This window comes from Clarias gariepinus, chromosome 11 (assembly GCF_024256425.1).
Source record: "Clarias gariepinus isolate MV-2021 ecotype Netherlands chromosome 11, CGAR_prim_01v2, whole genome shotgun sequence".
Lineage (NCBI taxonomy): Eukaryota > Metazoa > Chordata > Actinopteri > Siluriformes > Clariidae > Clarias > Clarias gariepinus.
Window position 1 is genome coordinate 6,208,112 of NC_071110.1, and position 23,276 is coordinate 6,231,387.

General features: G+C 37.6%; 1 protein-coding gene across 1 annotated transcript in view; it reads left to right on the top strand.

Annotated features, from left to right (window-relative positions):
• nbeab (neurobeachin b) overlaps positions 1 to 23,276 on the top strand; it is a 387,766-nt gene that overhangs the window by 323,659 nt on the left and 40,831 nt on the right. Inside the window, exons 45-47 of the mRNA XM_053507055.1 lie at positions 7,441 to 7,578; positions 10,721 to 10,840; positions 18,308 to 18,460. Coding sequence (XP_053363030.1) covers positions 7,441 to 7,578; positions 10,721 to 10,840; positions 18,308 to 18,460 — 411 coding nt within the window. The remainder of the gene's footprint in view (positions 1 to 7,440; positions 7,579 to 10,720; positions 10,841 to 18,307; positions 18,461 to 23,276) is intronic.

The window sequence follows — 23,276 nt, forward strand, 5'->3', positions numbered from 1 at the left end:
AAAACTTTGGAGTTTTACTGTAATAACTGTGTTCTGTTATTCTGTTCAATCAAAAGTCCCACGTTGACTCCCACGCCCCTCGTGTTTATGAACTGCACTGCAAAACAAAGTTCTAGTCAATTTTCTCTTCAAACTGAGCAAAGTTGTTTTTCACGAAGCAGCTGGCGCAGTGTGTTTCCTTTTGATAGCTGAGCGACCAGGCTTCTGGGAAATTCTGCCTTATTTCTTTCAGGTGTATTCCCCAGAGGATCTAGATTTAAACAGTTACAAGCACCAAGTCCCTGTGCTGTCTTAGATAAGTGCACTGAGCATGTTATCATGTTATTGTACTTTGAACAGAAAGTGATAAAACCTGTTTCTCCAAGCATCCTCCATCCTTCTGGTTCGGGCAGATATTTATTTATGGATGTTAGACTAAAACATGATCTTTCTCTTTGATGGTTATTGATTTTGTATTGTTCATCTCTAACACATAAAAAATATTGCTAAGCAAAGATATGGCTGTTGCTACAATGCTCGTTGAGCTGATGTGAATAAAGTATCTCTGTCTCTTTCTCTCTATCAGACATTGTAAAACACAGTGCTATCCAGAAGAAAGGACAAAACGAGTTAAAAAAAGCTAAAAACTGTATAGCAGCTATCATAGGGCTAAATCTTTTTCCCCTGACTGTATAGTTTGGTACCAAAGTACCTACCAGTCCCAGGTAGGAGGCACCAAGTTTGGAGGCACTAAGTTTAATGGTATTTGGAGCAAAATTGGTTTGAATTTCATTTAGGAGATTTTTGAAATGAATAAAAAAAAAGATTAAAAAATAGAAAATGTGTCTACTGTATAAAACATTGCATGTATAAAGCCGAAACGTCTTTTCAGGAGAGAATGTGTTGAGCTTTTTAAACTAATAGTTACTGCATGAGTATACAAAAGTTAAATCCAACCGAGGTACCTGAATGAGTTGATAACTATTTACTATCACACCAAGTGAAAGGTGTTCTAACAATCGTTAATTACAATATCTATCAATTGCAGCATGGCTTAAAGAAGGTCTGTACGATCCGTAGTACTGGAAAGAGGAGAGAGTAGCCGCCTGCCAAAACCCTCATTCACACAAATCACCGAAGCACTTTCAACAAGAAAACACATCTGATAACCAGAGGTGGAAAATAATGAATTAAATTTACCTGCATTACTGTAATTCAGTCGATTTTTTGTGTACTTCTACTTTTTAAAGTATTTTTTTTTTATCTGTAATTTTACTTTTACTTTAGTATGTTTTGTTTAAAGTATTGTACTTCACTACATTTTAAATCATATTCACTACTGAGTAAAAAATAAATAAATGAAAATGAAAAATAATACAAATAATACAACAGGGAAGGAAAAAAAATTGCACCCCGGAAACCACTGCACTGATTGATTGATGGGCGGGGAGAACAAGCGTGCTAAATTCACAAGAACGATGGAGACGGACAAAACAGATGCCAACAAATTCTTATAAAGAAACCCCTGGCCATATTTTAGCGACCACTTTGATTTCGGGCACAACAAAGGGAACAGATTTATTATGTAAGGGTGTTCCATCCCCCCCAACATTTTTATGTTTGCATTTGAGGTGGTAAGATGTCGCAGTTCTTACAGGAACAGGCGGCAGGGCATTCTGTGTGGTAGAAGCAAATTATTTCCTGAGTTTAGAAATAACAAATTCGGCAGATTACATCCCACTTGGTAAAAGTGCAACTGTTCTCTTTAATTTGCTTGTGAAGTTTTGAATAAAGCTTTAGATTTGTGACTAAAGGTTTTAAAGTTTAAACAAACTCCAAAAACAATTTTTAAAATAAATCTTAAAATTTTATATGTATTGTATACAGTATATACTGTAATAATATTGTAATTGATGCTCTGTGGTATTTCCCATTTCTATAAAATACTACTACTATAACTACTAATACCATTAATAATAATAATAATAATAATAATAAAAACATTGATGTCCTTATTCAGTTATTGCCTAATCTATGGAAAATAACTGGATTATTTGTACTTTTATCTAACATAGATTTTTATCTAACGATAAAAAATTCACAACGTTTAGTCCAAGTGTATGTTTTGTAAAGCAGTGTAATTCCCTCAGCTCCAGCGGAGAACCTAGTCTGGTCACCAAACATATCTTGGCTGACCTGCTATTTTTTGGATAAGTGGAAAATTGTGCTAATTTAATTTTTGGCCCAACTATTCCTTTAAAGCACTCATTCCAACGTACACCCCCTTCACTTCCACTGGAAAACATGTTTAACCTCTTTGTTCCACATGGCCTTAACTTCTCCAACAGCTTAGCTGAACTTGGCATGCACCATCTTTCATGCCAAACAATATTTTCTCAGTTAAGTGGATCTTACATTTCCAATGATCTGGACTCATCTTGCGCTTTCGACTGGTTCCACCATGCAGCTTTTTACAGAGTGCGAGACTTCCTGTGGCTGCCTGCCCTATCAGGCTCGGTTCTGGCCATCTCATGGCAGCTCATTATCAGCCCATTAATCTGAGCAGATCTCCATAAACTCCTCTATCGTCCGGGCCAGTTGTGCTAACTCTAGTGAGGATGGTTGTTAAAAACGAGAGGAAAGGAGTGGGAGAGAGAGAGAGGACAGAAAGGGCAGGACGTGAAGGTGGGAGAAACAGAAACATGTGCAAAATTGTTCTACTGTATATTAAAACATTCTTCATGACTATTTTCTTTTTGTCGTTGTGTTACCATTTTAATGTTTTCAAATATATTCCATCCAGCTTTCACCTCCGTCTGAAACATTCCACTGGTGATGTCACTCACATCAAGAGTTTTCCTACAGCTTCTGGCCACTTATTGCCCAATGCCCCATGCTGATCCATGAACACAGCAGCTACATGCCGCTACTCCTGAGAGCCAGAGGACTATCGATCGTCCCTCAGGACTCGCTTCCTCACACTCCCTGACATTGAGTGTATTAATATTGACTGCCCACGTTCCAGCTAGTGCTAGCATGGGTGACTGAAAAGCCTTGAGAGCCAATTTGCCCCGCTTTAAAGGATTTTTAATGGAGTATTCACAAGGGCTATACTGTATAACTCTGGAGGAAGTAAATTGAATAGCTGCAATGTGGCAGCTCCTGGTTAGGCTTTGTTTCTAAACGATGCCTTACTTTACTTTTGCAGTAAAGTGCTTTGAGGAAAAGTAAACTCTAAAACTCTTCAGAGTCCTTCAGTTTGTCATTATTAAAAGTTCCATGTGAAACCCTTAACAGCGAGCCTCCTTAACCGAGAATTCTTAATGAAATTTTCCCTGTTTTAGAGAATGTTCCTAAAGGAACTCTTGAAGAACTTTTCATTATCCAACAAGCCCTTGAGGAACGTGTATTTCCAAATAATGAACAGTATTAACAGTCGAGAGCTTTACTTTTTCTGTACGTATCACATTATATTAAAAGTGCAAATATTTTTGTTTATATCTTTAAAGAAAGCCTACTGTATAGATGTACATTAATCATGATCCTCCTGGTATCCATGATGTACTCTTAATCATCTGGCCCATGAGGTGATTTTCTGGACCACAAGTATATGATTTAGATTTTTGATCAACAGAACACAGTTAGAGTAAAAGCTCCCTTTATTTCTCTATAAAATGTTCTTAGTAAGCTGCAGCCGTGAGTCTAAAACACCGGCCTCCCAGGAACTCCTTTAATGGCCCAAACATGTGGAAATGAACTCCCTGAATGTTCATGAGAACGAATGCATTGGGCTCCACGCTACCTCGGCTGGGCTCGATGTTCACGGACATACGGCCTTCTTTAAAATGTTTGTGCGATTCAGTTGTTATACTGTGTTTAAGAGTCTCATCAATGTACTGTGCTGAAATATTTCTGTAGCTGTTTTTCACTCAGAAAAAATGTCACCACAAGTCCCGGTTTAATTTTAACAACTTTTAAAATCCAATAAGCATAGTATTTCATCGAAGTCATGTATCCAAAGAAGATACAATTGAAGACAGAAATGTGAAGCTCAGCACTTGAATAATAAGCATCTTTCTCAAGAGTTCAGGACCAGCTTTTTGGAAGCGCTGGGATTTTTCCTGGGACCACCACAGAACCACTAAGCTCTTTGGATTCCATGGATAGTTAAAGGTTTCAGAAGATTTTTTTTCCCTCATTAAAACAGCTGAACTGGTAACCCGGAGGTTCAACAGAACATTTAAGGTTTTGTAAAGAAAGCAGAAAAGTAGAGAATCCGCAAGGGTTATTCAATTACATTTTTATGGTAAAATACACAAGGTAATTCTAAAATGTTAAAGAGTTCTTAGGGTGTGTCATTGTTAAAGCTTCTATGTACTGTACACCCCCTAACGGATGATTTCCAAATCAGAACTATGTTCCTCGAGTATGTCCTTTAGGAACTCTTAATTATCCAACAAATTCATAAATAAAACTGATTTCACAGTTGTGTATATTATTAACAATATTACTTTCAGTTTAATTTATTTATCTTTTTATGAATATATCGGTGACCAATTTAACCATAAATATGTGATTGCAAGGTAACAAGCTCGTCTAATCATTTGGAGATTGCGAGTTTGATTCTCGGGCGATGCTGTAGCCTCCAGCAGCTGGGAGCTTAGAGACAGCTCTCTCAGAGGGGAAGGATGCGAGACACCCTAGGGCTCTGACAATAATTGCGGCTCTAGCCAATCATGGGCGTCAAACAGTTTGAAAATGGTTTTGCCCTCCATGGGGGTTAGTTGTAGAATTGACGGTGCCGAGAAAATCTGGAAAAATCCCAAGAAAAGGAAAAAAAAAAAACATAAATATGGGGGTGGGATTACTTTTAAAGATCGCTTTTTTTAACAAGAAGAAGAAGAAGTGCATATTGGAAGTAAAAAAAAAAAGAACAAGAAGATCAACAGCAGGTTTTACTGCTAACTTACTAACGTCCATCATAACCATTCAGATGTCTCGTGATTGTTCTATCGTCCATGTACTACAATACAGGTCAGGTTCTGCTTGTAAACTTGTTCATCTTATTAAACTTAGTAATCTTGTGTTTGATACAGTATACAAAAGTCTTTCACAGCAACATTTCTGAATGGCATCAATGAGACAACCACAGTGAATAAACCCGACTGCCCCAATATGATCACTTTTGGATGACGAATTAATCGGGATTGTCTGTAGAGACGAAATCCCTAACCCTAGGTCGAATTAAACAAACTGATGTATATGCGTGAACTGTGGAAGCTAGACGAAAGGAACCTCGTGACATTTAAAGTTATCGGCTTTTTTTTTTTCTTCTGCTCTGCTGCCGATTGAGTGAATATCACGCTGAAGGTTAAGAGACCGCAGGTCATTATGTTGATAATAGAAACCATTTCACTTTCAAGAAATACACATCACTGTGCTGAAATACAGAACAGGATTATAATCAATAGTTGCATTTCTCACTGCTTTCCTGTGCTGCTAACTGTTTACGTTGTGTGAAGACAGGTTTATCACCATCTGTGTCTGTACCCAGCTCAGCTGAATAAATGCCAGGCTGGATGTTTACTCTGGACATTGTGCAGGAGTTTGTAACGGGGCTTAACTGCAGAGCAACATGTGTGTGTGTGTGTGTGTGCAGATGTACATGGCGCAAATCGGGTCAGACGAGGTTAAGACAGGCCAGATAACTTGCAACCTTTAACCAAACGCACTCAGATGTGTGCGCACACATGCATATTGTTTCTGGCACAAACCATGTTTAAAGCTTACGTCCAGTTCATAGGTTTGCGCGGCGTACACAAACCATATCCGCAGATTATATTCGAGGTTTGAGGACGGAGGGTGTAATAGGGTGTGACAGACAGAGCACAGCGCAGAATCCAGCACAGCAGCTAATGGAGTTCTGCGAAGTCTTACCCATCAAACATTGAGGACTATGCTGCTCGTACACGCACATACTGCACACACACACACACACACACACGTTTAGCATGCACTCTATTCACCCTGGGCACAGCAATGCTGCATGGAAATTGTTCACATTAGATGTTTTTTATGAGATGGTTTTCCATCTGTTCTATGCACAGAAAGCATGCACGCTAGAGAGACCCGGTTTATCAGTGTTAGAGCTCGGAGATTAAACTTTTGTTTGAGTTTAATGTCAAGACTGAGATTTTAAAGGTCAAACCTGGTGCAGGAGGCATGTTTGCTCCCAGTGCATTTTACTGGAGAACATTTTAAACTGGAAAACAAACATGTATACATAAATAGACCATATAATAATAATAGTGATTATTATTATTATTATTATTATTATTATTATTATTATTACAGCAGTATAGTGGCTTAGTGGTTGGCACTAGTTGTACTAGAGCTTAAATCTCGCCTCTGATCTGTGTACAGTATGTGGAGTTTGCATGTTCTCCCAATGCTCCAGTCCAAAGATATGCAGTGTAGACTGATTGGCATCTCCAAATTGCCTTTAGTGATATATGTTTGTGTATATGTTTGTGTTGTGTCCTGGTTCGCCTACACCATCCACCGTGTACGCCGCCTTGTACCCTAAGTCCCCTGAGATAGGCTCCAGGCCTCCGGGGCAGTACACAGACTATAAAGTATAAATAATGTACAGTATAGATAATTAATAATAATCATCACCATGTGCTATATTCATGTATATAGTGACTGTGCTTTCCACATTAGTCATGTTAAGAGGGCTATTTTTATTAAAACAGAAAACGTAATATCCCACCTTACTGTATAACACCTATAAACTATTAATAAATCATGTTCATCTGTTTTAACTAATATATTAATTAATGTATTTATTAAATAAATGATCAATTGTTGATCAATCGAGGATTAATAAAGAAACAGTAGCTCCTATAAAAACAAAACATTTTTATTAAAAAAAAAAGTGTTGCCGTAAAGTGTTTATTATTGGTTTAATGCCCAATAAATACCATTGGGTGGCAAAAAGTTAGTCCATGGTATATAAGGGCCATCATATTTTTTTATTTTTTTTATTTTTTTATGAGTAGCTATGCAAATCAAATTTATTTAAACAAATGGATAAGGCAATTAAGGTGTTTTTGTGTGAGTTACCAAGCAATATTAGCTATAATACATGATTATTTACCCAAAGTGTGTAAATTATATATAGCCAGGGTTTAAAGCCTGAAATGAACTAGTTAATGCGCTGTTATAATGTAACCAGATTATAATACTACTATAATATTAACTAGGATTTAAACCTGTCTGTTAATTGTTTACATAGTTTTGATTCAAATTAAATTGTTAGCATTAATAAATATATTAATAAACATTTTGTATATACTGTAAATTCGCAATGTGGAAAAATTCATATAGTGTACATATAGTATATATAGTAATATTATTAGTATTAACTTGTCTGACTTGTTTTTTTTTCCCCCCTTTCAGCCAATCGGAGCTCTGAACCCAAAGCGTGCGGTGTTTTATGCCGAGCGTTATGAAGCGTGGGACGATGAGGCTCCACCCTGCCACTACTCCACCCACTACTCATCTGCAGCCTCCACCCTTCACTGGCTCATCCGAATAGTAAGCCCTGCTTCATGTAATACTACTACTACTAATGATAATACATTATATGGCCTTAAATATGTGGACAGCCCTTTCTACACCAAAATTTTGGATTGTGTCAGTGAGAATTAGTTAGTCAGGCCTGGCTTACAATCATATCATGAATGGACAAAATTCAAGAATATATCATTGGCTTGTACTTTTATGCTGATTCTAAACAATTATACTTAAGAAGTGGGTAAATTTATTAAGCCAGTAGAGTGGGAGGGCTGTTTATTTTGGGCTGCTGAAGGTTTAAGTAGCATCCATGTCATGGGTGTTAGAACCCAATTGATTGTCAATCGTTAAATGCATAAATAATGCCCTTACATAATTCCCATAAAAATATTAAAATAATTAATTTCTTCATTTATTGTGGCATATGTAATAAGAATGTACACTCAACGTTCCAAATAAATATGGATGTTAGGACTCCTTTGTGGTATTACGCTAACACAAATGTATATCATTTACATTGCCATCAGTTGTAGGATTAGCATCATTTTGTTTAAACCCAGTAAACATGCTCGAGTGTGTAATCTGTTCTGTCCCGTAACTGGAGTTCATTTTCACCCGTTTGATCTTGTCAGTGCATGTGATCTCATATAAAGCAACTTTGATCTCATGGAAAGCCACTAATCACAAACTTTGCGAAGAATTCCATTCTTGTTGAGTTTGTAAAACCATCACAAGATGCCATTTGTTTAAGCATCATCTGTTTCCCCTGCAACATTTCAATACACAAGGCTTAACACCGAGACCTTTGAACGAGAATGGCTTTGATTGTCGTTCCCAAGGCATGTCAGAGGCTTCACTCTCAGCAGAATGTAAGTCAAACGTAACGTCTCAGTCGGGTCGGGTTTTGGGTTCCGCTCGAGGAGGCCGGACTTTCACAGCCCGCTAAAGTAGCATATGTGTGAGCGCTAATGATTTGCAGACTGCCTTGTGTTAGCTTCATGGCTATTAGAGTGTGCAGAAAGTTTTTGATAAACACATGTCAATCATGGCTTCTCCCTCTCCGTCCTCGTTTAACCTGGAATACGAGGGTATGTAGTGTATACCAGGAGCGCTTGCTGTTTTAGTTAAAATGTCTTAGTGCTTGGTAGTATTAGCGTGATCTCTCAGTTGCGCTCATATCAATGTTTCAGAAGTAATCTTTATTTAATGATGTTTAATCAAATAAAATTGTTGAACCCTGCCCTATTTTTTTTCCATAAGGTTCCTTTTTTGATGATGGCTGCAATTTAATTTGAAAAAGTAACATTGTTAAAAGCAGAGTGGATTGATAAAAAAAATTGTTAACTAGCAGCCATGCTAATAGGATTAAAACATCCATCTATTCATCCATCTAGGAACCTCTGTAGTCCAACTAGGGATCGTGGAGGCCAGTGGTGACCATTGTACTTATTTCCGTGATTGGACCTCGGGTCAACATTCACACACTACAGACAACACCAATTATGGGAGGAAACCCAGCAAACATGTGGAGAACATGCAAACTGCATGCACACAGGCCCTGAGGTGGGAATTGAACTTGGACCCTGATTGTGCAAGGCGACAGTGCTATAAGCATTAAGCCAACGTGCCGCCATTAGAAGATCAAGGACATTCAAATGATTTCTGAATGATTTAGCCATTTTGCCAATCTGACAATTCCAGTTTCTCTGGATTCCGCCTACAGTGGAAAGACATGCAGTGTAGACTGATTGGCAATTCCAAGTTGCCTGTAGTGTATAATTAGGTGTGCAAGTGTATATGGGTGTGACTGTGCCCTTCTATGGGCTGGTACCACGCCCAGGGTGTAAGACGTCTGGTGCCCTGGGATAGCTTCCAGACGGTTGATTTGTATCTTTATATTTACTTTACAACTATAGTGACAAATTGGAAACGGAATCATGGAAAAGCTTGATTTGTTTTTTGCCATAATGATTCATTATTTGGTGTTTACACTGCAAACATAATATACATGCTAGGACCCTAGCTAAAATCTGTCCAATATTCTATTTCTTTCTTCAATTATTGTGAAATTCATTTAATATTCCAATTGCACTAAGATGATTATACCTCTTTAAGGAGTTTATACCATGCAATTAACTGATAAAATAAAGTAATATCATTGTATTCAAATTAAAAGTGGATAATGATATAATCCTCTACATATGTTAGTATTTATAATCTCAGTATATACTAGTCCACTTTGTATTTCAAACCCATTTAAGTAATTTCCAAGTTCTTATATCAGAACTTATGTCTAATCCTACAATAGGCCAAACCATTAGAGTCTTTAGAGTAAACGTTAAACTATCAATCCTAAGCCAACCCAATAAGCTTAAAAGTTCCTCATTTAAATATATTCCCATTAAAAAAGGCAGCGCATGTTTAATTTCATAGATATTACAAATGAAATGGCTGTAATTGGCTGCGCCAGTAGAACGTACAGAGTTGATGACGGTGATTTAGAGAAAGGGTGCTGTGACAGCTGTTAAGCTCGGCTTGAATGAAAATGTAGACGCCATCATCTCTCCCGGGCTGCCTCCTCCTGCTTCACCGTGTCACTCCAGCTCCGGCTGATGATGCCGAATATGAGCCAATTAGAGGCAGAGCTCTGCTCCTCAACAGGCCACATTCAGTAATTAATTCTGCCTCGGGCACAGTGGGTATAAACGAGAGGAGAAAGGCAGTAGAAGAAGAAGAGAGAGAGAAAAAAAATAAAAAAACCCTCCACTAACTCTCCATAATCTGACAGATATGTCCTCCACATTGAGATGTTTATGCAAACGGAACATTTCCTCCAGCTCCCTGGAGCGCTCAATCATGCGATTGCGTCAAATTACCATAGAAATGAATTTGGATTTCACTTTGCCAGTGTTTATGTAGCGGAATGATATTAGTTCCTTAGAAAAATGCAGATTTGTCGAAACAAGTGCTTAATTATCAGTCAAGCTCGGCAGGAAACGGATCACATGACGATCCCACGTAATGCGATGCGGCCATTACTCCGCAGCCTGGCTCCTGCCGCAGAACCTTGTGGTTTTGGCGTCGGGAATAAACATTTCTTGCTAATGAAATGTGTTAACAGAAACCTCTGACAATTTCTTTCTGCTTTACTTTTTAACTCCAGGAACCCTTCACGACCTTCTTCCTCAGCAGCAATGGCAATAAGTTCCATCACCCGAACCGTACCTTCTCTGGAATCACGCGCTCGTGGAGACACTGCCAGCGCGACACCTCCGATGTCAAGGTGAGACCGGAAACTATAACGTCATGCATTGACTGATTAAACTAGTTATCAATAGTATAGTATTATTATAGTATATATATATATAGTATCTCAAGAGCCGTACCAGCATCACACACACTACGCAACATGTGTAAAAAAAATAAAAATAAATAATTTGATTTGTTCCCTGGTCTTGTCCCCGCCCCTTTTCAGTCATTGCTTTGGTTCCTGATCCTGTTCATCTGTTCTGTGTTTAGGTCTCGAAGACTTTGTCTATTTATACTCATCTGTGATTTGTGTATCCCAGTTTTAACTTGTTTTTTTAAGTGTTACAATTAAGGATTATGCTTGTTTGATTTCTCCTTCTTGTTCCCTGACCCATACAGCTATACCACATCTTTAGCAGTTTCTGGAAAAAGATGCATTTGAGATGGATTACATACTCAATCCCTGATTTTGCAAACTGCTTTCGGAGAAATGAGAAGTAAATAAACTGAGCGAACGTTGTCCAATCAGAGCATAAATTACAGTATATGAAAGCGCAAATGATAGAACCATACGTTTTGTATGGTTTGGATTAAAATGCTGGCTAACAGTACAGTAAGTGCAGCTTTTGCTAAGTCAGAACAGACACTGCATGATTATGGACTTAAAAAACAATCTGTCAATCATTCAGCGACTGTGTTCTTTAATGTGCATGTAAGGAGTTTTTATGCTTGTAACCGAACCTGAAGCGAAAGAATCCCCACTATAGTTGTTTCACGATAATAGCAAATTTAAATATTGTGACACCGAACATGTCTTGGCTGATCGATCGTATTTGGCGTGAGCCAAATGAACATTGCGTAACTTTCTTTTACATATGCCTAAAAGTTCTTTTTTTTTTGTATTTAAACATCTCACAAATGCACCTCCTCCTAATCGCAGGGACATGTCTTCCTTTGCTTCCCGGCTGTCTAAATTATTAACGCTCTCTGCAGCATGTTGCTATATGTAATTCACGCTGTTTAATAATATGAGCCTCATTTCACTCCATGCCCAAGGCCTGTTAAAGAAAAACATGCTGAAAAACTCACTGAGCTGAACCAATCTTTTAACAGCAGGGAGAACCTGGCCTTGTTCCTCCTCCTCCTCTGATTCTTCGCTGCACAGCACACAGAGGAACACGCTCGTGTTGACCTAGAAGTGTCAGACTTTTCCGGCACACCCAGCGTCACGTTAGCTTCACCGCGGGCAATTAATAAAGCATTAATGACAAAAGCTATTTTAAATGTAGTCTTTTTGTGTGAAGCCACGATTTATGGTCTCGTGAGACACCGGAACAGCAAGCTACAACACGGAATACAGACGAAACACGCACTCAGGCAGGATGCTGCTGGAACATCAACCCTGTTAACAAATATAGGGACCATTTGTGCGTCCAAACAGATATCATTTTACACAAAAAGACTGGTCACTAATAGAGATTGTTCCATAAGGCCTCTTGTTAGGGTAAGAGCAACGAAGAGAAATGTTTCCCATGGTTTTCTGGATGGATTGCTACCAGTTCTAGCCTTTTAAATTTTCTAAATAACTTTTGTTGGATGCTACTGTACATTGAACTTCCCTCCTATTTAGTTTAATGAAGTCCTACCAAAGGGACAAAGCAAAGGACTCTTTAGGAAGCCGAACGAGTCTTTGGATAAGTCGTTAACTGGTTCATTTTGGACACATACTATTGTTCTACGTGGACGCCTTTCCAACAGGGAAAGATTTTAGGGTTCCTTTTCGATTCATACAGAGTACCCCAAAGCAATGTTACAAAAGCAAACCCCCAAATTTGTAATAATGCTGGAAAGGGAAGACAAGGGGGGAAATTAGGATTTTTATTATTGCCACTACAGTAAATATTGTGCTGTTTTATCTTTGGGAAAGCTGTAGGAAAATGGACAATATCTAATATTTTATACACCCCCCAATGAGGGGATCTGGATTTTTGATTGGATCATACTTTTCTGGGAAGGAAATCCACATATTTTGACAGTTCCACCAAATGGATAAACCAAACAACTCAGCAGCATTCGGCATACTTTGAGTATCATAAAAGCTTTCAAATTGGTTATGTAGTAAATGTTTTCTACTGACAACCATTTCAAATAATAAAACACTTTGTTGTAAAGGTCTAGGCAGAAGGTTTTAAGGTAAAGGACTGTGTAAATGTCTAGAGACATCCCTCAATTAGTTATAATTTGCTTCCAGTCTTCATTGTATTCTTTAATGCAGTGCTAAGGAATACTGTAGTTCTCCAGGCTTCCTAAAATACCTTTTTTATTCTTATGTGTGACAAGTTTTTGGCTCTTACTTTTAGTCCAGTCCCTGTACCTGACAATGACCTATGAATCATTCAAGCATGCTGAATGCTGAGGAGTTGGAAGAGAAGAGAGGGGAAATAAGGTTGCTGCTGATTTTTAAATTGCATGTTTTGCAATTTGGAGCCCATCGCAGTAAAATATTTGTTTATATTTCTTTCGTTTAATCTATATATCTACATTTTGTTTCATATGAAGAAATGAGGGGAGGGATCAAGACTTTTGCATAGTACTATATGTCCAGAGAGATGTATTGTGAATGAGTATTTAATTGGTAAATAATGGCATCAAATAACAAACCCCTTGGATAGTTCCCAAAAGGAAAGACAGTTTTGTCGGGTATTACCTAAAACTGTTTAGAGAGCCTTCAAATGGAAATCGCAAATAAAATGTTTAGGATGCGTCCCGTTTAAATAAAAAAATGGTTAAGGCTCTTCTTACAGTAGATCATGTTCTTACAGTATAAGTGTAAAATCTACCTGACCCAGCGATTAAACTAGAAGACATTTAGAAAGCTAGGTCTTTCATCGGTCCAAAGAACACCTGAAGAACATGCATGCATAAAGAAATATTTGCAGATGCATATACACATTGTTCTTTGGAGATAAAAAAAAAATCTTTTTCCTAAAGGCATTTTTTAAAAGAAAGGCCTAATGTTGAAACCTTAGGCATGTTTTTGGTTGCTACTCTTGGGGAAACCTTTAAGGTCCGATGAAAAACCAGACGACTGAGGTATTTCTCAATCTGAAATGGTTCCAATTAGGGCAATTTTAGAAAAACTGAAGACCCACAACAATCCAAAGAACCTTTGACAAACTCTTCTTTTTCTCCCCCCTAAGAATGTAGTCATCCTGCCTGATTAAAGGGAAGCTTGTTACTGAGTCCCTTGTCCTCTGTGTCTGTCCCCGACCCCCTCCATTACCCTGCTCCTCCAGTAATGAGTACAAGCTGTCAGAGAAAGCTGGCTTAACAGGGGCGACCTCCCTAAAAGAGCAAATGACCCAGTACACATACATGCTCACCCTGTCTTTAAACCCTACACACTCTTTTTCACCAAAGAATGAGCAGCTAATGCTAGACCACCCTTTCTATCTGTCTTTAAACAGTAGAAGGAGAACAGAATAAATAGGGATATGAAGAGGAAAATGAGGAGGCTAGAAAGTGGTTTCTCTTCAAACCTAACACTGCATTCCCAATAGTGTGATCCAAAAAAATGACCTCATCTAAAAATGAAAAAAAAAAAAAAAAAAAATCCAAAATTGCATCCATCTGCCATTAACTTGGCAAGCAGATGAGACCAAGAGAGAAAGAAAAGAGTGGGAAAGCATTTTCTAGCCAAACCCTCAGCAATTTCTTAGTAATCTCTTAAAAAAACAGGTCTGCCTGAAGGTGTGGAGTGTGTGACAGTTGCAGATGTGGGCGGCATTTGGACGTTAGCACCGCGGAGAGGTTGAGGCAGAGTGTGATTGACTCGTCAGCCCATTATAAGGCTGTAGCGGGTTTAATGGCCGCCCGGTGGAGGAGGCCAGAGAACTCAGAACGGCTCAGAACTCGGCTCCGATCAGCCAGCTTTCACCACAGAACGTCCAGCAGGGTGACAGATCGACTTCTCCATTCAACTTTGGCTGGGGGTCCTTTGGGTGAAGTTTAAGACTCTGAAACTGCCACAGCATTCCTTTTCTAAACTTGCGATTTGTGTCACTGTGAATGCACTGGGGTTTCAGCGCATATGGTGGCTATTAGCTATTATTTAGGTAGTTACTGTAGGCTGGAGTTGGTAAAATTTGGACAAAATATAAAGATTTGTGCTTACATTTTGGGCACACCTTCTAAATCAATGTTTTTGTTTAGTGATTTATTTTCTGGGTTATAGAATAATATTGGAAATTTCAAAACTTTGAAATAACACATATAGAATTAAGTAATTAAGTTACAACAACAACAACAACAACAGTCAGCTGTTATTTCAAGACACGAAGGTCAGCTGTTCTGGAGCAGTTCTTGCAAGAACAGTATTGTAATTTTTTTTTACATTTGCAAAACCCATCGAGCACCATGATGAAACCGTCCCAGGATAGCCATAGCAAAGTCCATAACTGACCTCTGATGCAGAGGAGAAGTTCATTTAGAGTCACCAGCCTCAGAAATCACCAATTAACCTCAAACAGCACCTCAGATTAGAGCCAGTATGAAGACTTTACAGATCATCAGTAGCTGAAACATCTCAATATCAACTGTTCAAAGAGTTTCATTGTATATTTTGGACGCCTTCAGCATTGCTCTACAATGTAGAAGGTAATACAAATTAAGAACAACCATTGAATTAGAAGGTGTGTCCAAACTTTTGACTTGTACTGCATACAATTAAATATCATACACACACACACGATACAGTACATGAGCTAAGTTTTTTAAGCTTAAACTTAACAGCTTCACTTGCTTGGAGAGAATCTTAAATGCTCTTCAAAAGCAAGTGCTTCATAATGACATTAAAAGAGAAGAGGCCAAATTCCTCGTGTGCACATGCTCCATATGCTCCCACAGGGCTTTCTGGGTAATTTGTGGAGGGACATGTCTGAAGTTTGGAATGTGGTCGTCTCTGTTGTTCATTTTGGGTTAAATGAAGTTGAAGTTTTATTGGGTGAAGGTGTCTAGTGTGCTGAAAGTCTGCTGAGATTCAGAATTCTGCTATGGCTTTATAATAAATATTTAAAATCAATAATCATAATACAATACATTATAATACAATACACTACAACATATATTATATTATATTATATTATATTATATTATATTATATTATATTATATTATATTATATTATATTATATTATATTATATTATATTATATTTTTAATGATTAATACCTAGTTACCATCCATTGCACCAATAATAAAATAAAAAGCAGAACTTTAAATGACATTATTAGATGATGTGTTAACTATTTAGTCATTTAGTCTATTTAGATATTTAGTAGAAATTTTTTTCACTATTATTAAATAACCACAATAATAATATTTTACAAATACTATTTACAAATTTAACTCCATCTTATAATTTTATTTTAAATTAACTCATTTCTGTCTTTCTTTTGTTCTGGCTTTATTGATTAATTGATCGATTTATTGATTGATCGATTGAATAATTGATTGATAAACCAGGGAGGATTTTGTATATCTTAAAATGTAATTATTAAAATGACTGTTTGGTGGAAGATAGTAAGTGCAACTGTTTAAAGATAAGTTTAAAAAGCTTTATTAACTATTAAATGCATTATTGAATATACAGTAGTGCACTTTTTAGGTCAATCTCCAAATAATGATCAAATTTGCTATTATGTTATGCTAATATGCTAGGAAACCATTTTAGTTATTTTGTAATAGGTCGCTTATGAACATATTATAAGTTGAAGCTGTTATAAATAATTACCACAATAACAATTTGAGTGCTTCATTATCAGTGTATTCCTTTTGGATTTAATGTATTTATGAATTATTGGTTATACATATAAAGAGTGAGGACATCTGAGAAACCTGAGTTATACTGAGATGTAGGAGACGGCCAGGTGAATTACTGTAACTTTTTTTTAAACATTATTTGTGACTGATGTTTATTTGTGACATGATAAATTTCTACTATATACAGTACTAACAAGAATCTATCAGCCGTGACTTGTAATGTATAATATAGCCAACATGATTAAAACAATAAAGTACCTAAACTAAAAATAAATGACCTACAGTAATAACCTGTCACTAATGCGGATTGTAGTATGATTCCCAATGTGTAATTAAGAAAAAAAAGTAGTTCTTTTTTAAGTTTAATTGCTTTCGTTTTGAGTTTTGGTCTCGGTGTCTGTCTCTGTCAGGACATTGATTAATTCCTAATGTGATCACCTGGTCTATGTCTCACCTTTGGCTATTTCAGCTCTGTTGTTTAGAATTCCAAGTCCTAGTTTCTCATACAGCATGTCCTGTTCATGGTGTCTAGTAAAATGTAATTCCTGCTTTAAATTACTGACCATAGATTATCCTAGGGTTAGGATATCATATCTATCAGTGCTTTTAATCCAGCTACATACTTTTTCAATGATTCTTGCATTACCTGTAATTAAATATGAGCTACCACAGGCTTTTTTTTTTTGGTTATTATTTTAGGGATAATTTATGGTCACATTGCAATAACACTAAGTGTAATATTACTCAGAGAATCAGCAGAAAGGTGAATATTTCACGTATGAAAATGGGGTATTTTAATCATACATTTTTACCAAGTTCATAAAGTCTTCTATAAGATGAAAAAGTTATGATAAAATTATTCTTCTTTGATGTGAAATATGTGAATATGGAATAAATTAAATTATGTGTTTAATAAAAATAAAAAAAAGATGCAGGGCAATTTTACACTGATTTAATAACTTTATTTTAATACCTTTTGGTAAAAAACTGTCTTTTTGAATTTAAAAGAAAAAAATGAACTTTTAGTTTTAGTTTAGTTAGTAGGAAAGTTTAGAAAAAAGGTATTTATGGAAACTAACATTTCTACGCTTTGAAGCTCACCTTAAAAAAAAAACTGTATATTTGGAGTTGGCGCTATTTTATAGTTTTTATTTTTAACAAATTATCCTTAAATAGATCTCCAAAGTGTCAGCTTGTTTGAGCTAGCGCTTTCGTTTGCACTCACTGCCAGGTTGAAATCACACATGGGAGCAGTGGGGAAGTTCTGCTCCACTTTCTCTGTCTCCATCCTAAGCCCATGTGGTACTCGAGAAACCCAAGCCACCTCCTGACCCCACAAACATAACACATCCAGCCCAGCACTTAGACAGGAAATAACTGCAGCTTACCCCTCATCTCTTCTGCTTATTTTCTTACTCTTTCCCCTTCCCCTAAGTGCTGTTTTTTTTTTACAACTCACTGCCAAGTCTTAAACCGCTCATCTGGAGGCTCTTTCAGTAGCTACTTGAAATGTGGTCAACATGAATGCTCCCATTTTGAAGTTTAGAAAAGTTGTACATGAAGGTAGAAAAGCATCAAGCATTGTCCTTATAATCAGCCATGACTTTATTAAGTAGTGAAAATAAACACGCAGCAAAACTCTTCTACTGTTCCCCCACCTTGCCTGTCTCAATCTGCTGCTAGGAGCTGATCCCGGAGTTCTACTACCTGCCGGAGATGTTTGTGAACAGTAACGGCTACGGTCTGGGGGACAGGGATGACGGCGCCCCGGTGTGTGATGTAGAGCTTCCTGCCTGGGCCAAGACGCCTGAGGACTTTGTGAGGATCAACAGAATGGTGAGAAATCCATCCAGACTTAGACTGCACAAATATTCAGCCATGTGGAACAGAATGTCTCCTCTAATTATGACTGATTTTGAACACCTGATGAAACACCAATGATGTTTGCCTGAACAGACCTGTTGGCGTTACGTTGTTACAACAGATATGAGTGATAACATCCAAAAGGCTTATTTATTAATCTTGGTAAAGTCTTGTGTAAATGGTTTTGTCGGCCAAAAGTGAACTAGAACTTCAACTTCATGGCTGATTTTCTTTGTAATTACATTTGCATGTTGAAAAATAGGCACAAAATCAGTTGTAACATACAGTAGGAATGTATGTTCACGGACAGGCGGCACGGTGGGTTATTAGTTCGCACTGCCATCTCACAACTCGGGTCCTGAGTGTGGGTTTCCTCTGGGTACTCCGGTTTCCTCCTACTGTCCAGAAACATGTGTTCTAGGGTGATTGGCATTTCCTAATTGCCTTTAGGGTCTGATTTGGTGTGTGACTGTGTGTGTGCTTGTGCCCAGGGTTTCCTGCGGTTGACTTCAGGCTCCCCATGTTCCCACTGCCATGGCCACAATATATTAGTTCAAGTCATCGCAATATATTAATTTTCACGAAGTCTGCTGCTTCACTGTTTTTATATCTTTTTGTCAGATGTTACTATGGTATACTGAAGTATAATTACAAGACTTTCATGAGTGTCAAAGATTGGTATTGACAATTAAATTAAGTTTTTGCACAGAGCCAATAATTGCAGTGGTTCCCCTTCTTACTCAAGATCTCTGCAATTCACCTTGGCATGCTGTCAATCAAGGTCTGGGCCACATCCTGACTGTTGGCAGCTCATTCTTACATAATCAATGTTTGGAGTTTGTTAGAATTTGTGGGGTTTTGTTTGCCCACCCCCTCTTGACCACAAGTTCTCAATGGGATTAAGATCTGGGGGGTTTCCTGGCCATGGATGCAAAATTTTGATGTTTTGTTCCCCGAACCACTAAGTTATTACTTTTGCACCTCACCTCACGACGGGGTGCTCCATCATGCTGGAAAAGGCATTGTTTGTCACCAAGCTGTTCTTGGATGGTTGGGAGAAGTTGCTCTTGGAGGGTGTTTTTGTACCATCTTTATTCATGGCTGTGTTTCTAATAAGTGGTACAGATAATGCCTGGGTGGGTTATCTTGTGAATGCTGTGGGCATCATGGTTGTATAGTGGATAGCACATTGCCTTGCACATCCAGGGTCCAGGGTGGATTCCCGGCCAGGTTTGATTCCCATCTCTGTGTGCTTAGTGGGTTTCTTCCGGGTACTCCGGGTTCCTCCCACAGTCCAAAGATATAGGCTAACTGGCGTTCCCAAATTGAGTAAGTGTGTGCATGTGTGTGTGTGTGTGTGCCCTAGGATGGATTGGCACCCTGTCCAAGGTCTAACACGCCTCGTGCCCTAAGTCTCCAGGGATAGGCTCCAGGTCCTCGCAACCCTGAATACAGGATTAAGTGGGATAGACGATGAGTGAGAGTGAGTGAATACTGTGTACCGTATCCATGGTATGGCATGGATCAATGAACCGTCCTGAGGACCACTTAAAAAAAAAAAAAAAAGGTTTCAAGGGCAGTTCATGCTCAGTCAGATTTTATACCAAAATGCCGTGGATCATTTAGAATAATTTAGAATGCAATGCACATATCAGTGCATCCTGTCTCCTGCTAAATCTCATACGTGAGCAGCACGCTCCGATCGCATGCTGTGAGCTGTGCTGCCGAAACTGATGGAGTAGGAAGTAGTGTGAAGGTCGACTCGTTGTACAGTACCACCCTTCATCTTTGTGTTTACTGGTGGATCACAAACCAACCAGATGCACACCACTCAACCAGGCGCTCCGTCCTCGAGTATGAAACGATATCACTAATGTGAAAGCTGTCCAGCGAGACGGCGCATTCGTATTCAAGCATGGTACGAAGCAGTCATACCTAATATTAAAACATGATTAAATGTACTAGTAATGCAACTCAGCCATTCCAGCACATCAGCTATCATGTATACACACACTATAACCTTTACATTGTGTTTATACACAAGTAAGTAAGTGTCCTTATATGGGAAGGTAGAATCTGGCCACATTCCCGGCTATATAACGATCGAAATCATGAAGGAGCACGTTCTGCTTAGAACCCATGCAGTAAAGGAAACCAGGCTGTACGTCTGGGAGTTCTGTCCCCATTTGCAGCCCGCTCTGCCCCCACCGCCTCGCCCTGCATTTGCTGTGTCCGCTGCAGCCTCCTCCCGAGGACGCTAATGGACTGCACAGCTCGATACTAATGCAGTCCAGCTCAGATCTCAGGGATGCCACTGAAGGACAGATCCAGTCACTGTCCCCTATAACGTTACACTAATGCAAGCTTCATCAATCATGATTTGGTTCCAGTGGACAGGTCTCTCAGCCTCTTGGTGTATGTGTACGTGTGTGTGTGTGTGTATGTGTGTGGAAAAGGGAGAGAAAGTAAATTTTGGAGGTGAAGAACTTTCCTGCAGTGGTATAGAGATAAGACAGAATAGAATAAGTTGAATTATTTAAAATTGATAAGGAATATTCAAGATGCTATGCAAATGAATGAACGAATAATAGAGAATAAAAATCGATTTCTGAAAAGCGCCGGCAGCAAAGCATCAACTATTTATAATTTTGCATATGTTATCTGATTGTATCTTGTTTGGAACTGGATTATTTAAAAAATAATGTTGGTGTGGGGGTTCAGCTTTTTAATTTATTTATTTTTTTGGGGGGGGAAAAATGCAACTTAATCGGTCTCTTCTTTACCAGTCCCAGTGGGCACTTAGCTGATGGGTCATGCTGTGTTTTGACCTAGGCTGCCTAGAAAAGCATGTCTCTGTGTGTGTGTGTGTGTGTGTGTGTGTACTGTGGGAAGCGTACTTGACCTTTTCAGTCGCCCTGACACTGGAGTGTGTCATGGAGTGTATGTGTCTTGTAGGAATGACCTTTCTTTCACTGCACACACACATACACACACACACACACACACACACACACACAAAATACACATGTGGGCTGAGATCCAGCTGTCAGTATGCGCTAAAGCTTCCTACCAAGACAAAGCTTCATGATGAAATACCAGATCAGTGCTAGAATGGACTTTTCTTCCAAAAATACACACAAATACACACACACACACACACACACACACATGCAAATGCACACAGGCATACACACAATATGTTTTGGACATAACTATGTTTTTAATCTTAATTTTAAAATAAATATCTAATATCTAAAATTGAACTTTTAATATGAACTTTTTTAAGGTAATAATAATAAATTATATTGTAATATATAACAATGAGTTATGATTTTTGTACAGTTAATCACACCACTCCACAGATCCTAAAATCTTTTCTCACAAACATTATTTTGACAGAATTTTCATTTAATTTCATTCTTTTTAATTCAATTTCATTAAATTATTAAATAAATGTAAATGTATTTAAAAAAAACGAGAAGTTTTTCACGTATTATACAGTACGTGTCACACACATGCAGACTTGACATCGTTTTTAGGAAATAACCTGAACTCAGTCTGTGTTCCTGCTTTAAAGATCGAGAGAAATGATGTGCCTCGTGGGAAAGCGGGTCATTTTCAGAACATGGATGATTAACAAAATGTCAGTAAGCAACAGAATCTCAGGAAACTGTTCGTCTTTCAGCGCTCGTGTCAGCGTGTCTGCACACAGCCTGCGCAGCGTTACGTCGCAGGAAATCAGACTTCCAAACATATATGACTCAGTGTGGAGGGAATTAAAAATGACTTCTGGAACATTAAACAACAACGAAAAGAAACGTTTGTCATGACTAGTCCATGGAACTGAAATCAGTGTTTTGCGTTTATATGTAGAGCGGAATTATTTACAAAATACACTTAAAGTTAAAAGTTACTTTATTATTGTTTATCTGTTTGAGTTTCAAAATAGTAATTTCTAATGAACTTTATTACTGTATTATATACTATATTATTAATTTGGAACTTTGGAATATTGATTTGAAATTAATTTGGTTACCTATGGGCGTTTATTAATTTTAGTTTATTTTGTTTATAGTAAGAGTCTCCAGTGTCAAAATGTTACTCTTTGCAACTTCTTTATTAATCTTTTTTCTTAAAAAAAAAAAAAAAGAATTTATGGTTTATTTATTTATTTATTTTCCATTATTTTTGTAAGGAGCCTTCAGTGTCAGCACTAGTTACTTATTACCATGAAAAGCTGCATTATTATTATTATTATTGTTATTATTATTATTATTATTATTGTTGTTGTTGTTGTTGTTGTTGTTGTTGTTATTATTATTATTATTATACTATACTCTATGAGACTTAAATGACAGGCTGACTGTTGAGGGTGAACGTGATACATTGACTGTATATTATAGGTTGTCTAATGTACAGTACGTGATAGCAAAATACACAACAATTTAAAATTGAACAAAATTACAGTATAAACCCACACTTTTTTTTCTTTATGTGGTTCCTAGCTTAATCATTAAAAGAAAAAAAAAAAGTAATGTACCACGTGGAACATTTGAAGTTTCATCAAAATCTCAAAAGTTGTATGAAAATTTTTTTATCATGCATTTACTGTACTGTACATGTATATGAAAATGAAGTGATTAAGGTTATGTTCATGGGCAGAGCACTGCATTGAAAAACATATTCGAATGACTTCACGAGCTAAATCTTATCACATTTGTAAAATGTGAATATGTGCAATTTTTTTTTTTGGACACAGATCAGCGTTCATGTGAAGTGTGCTTATTCC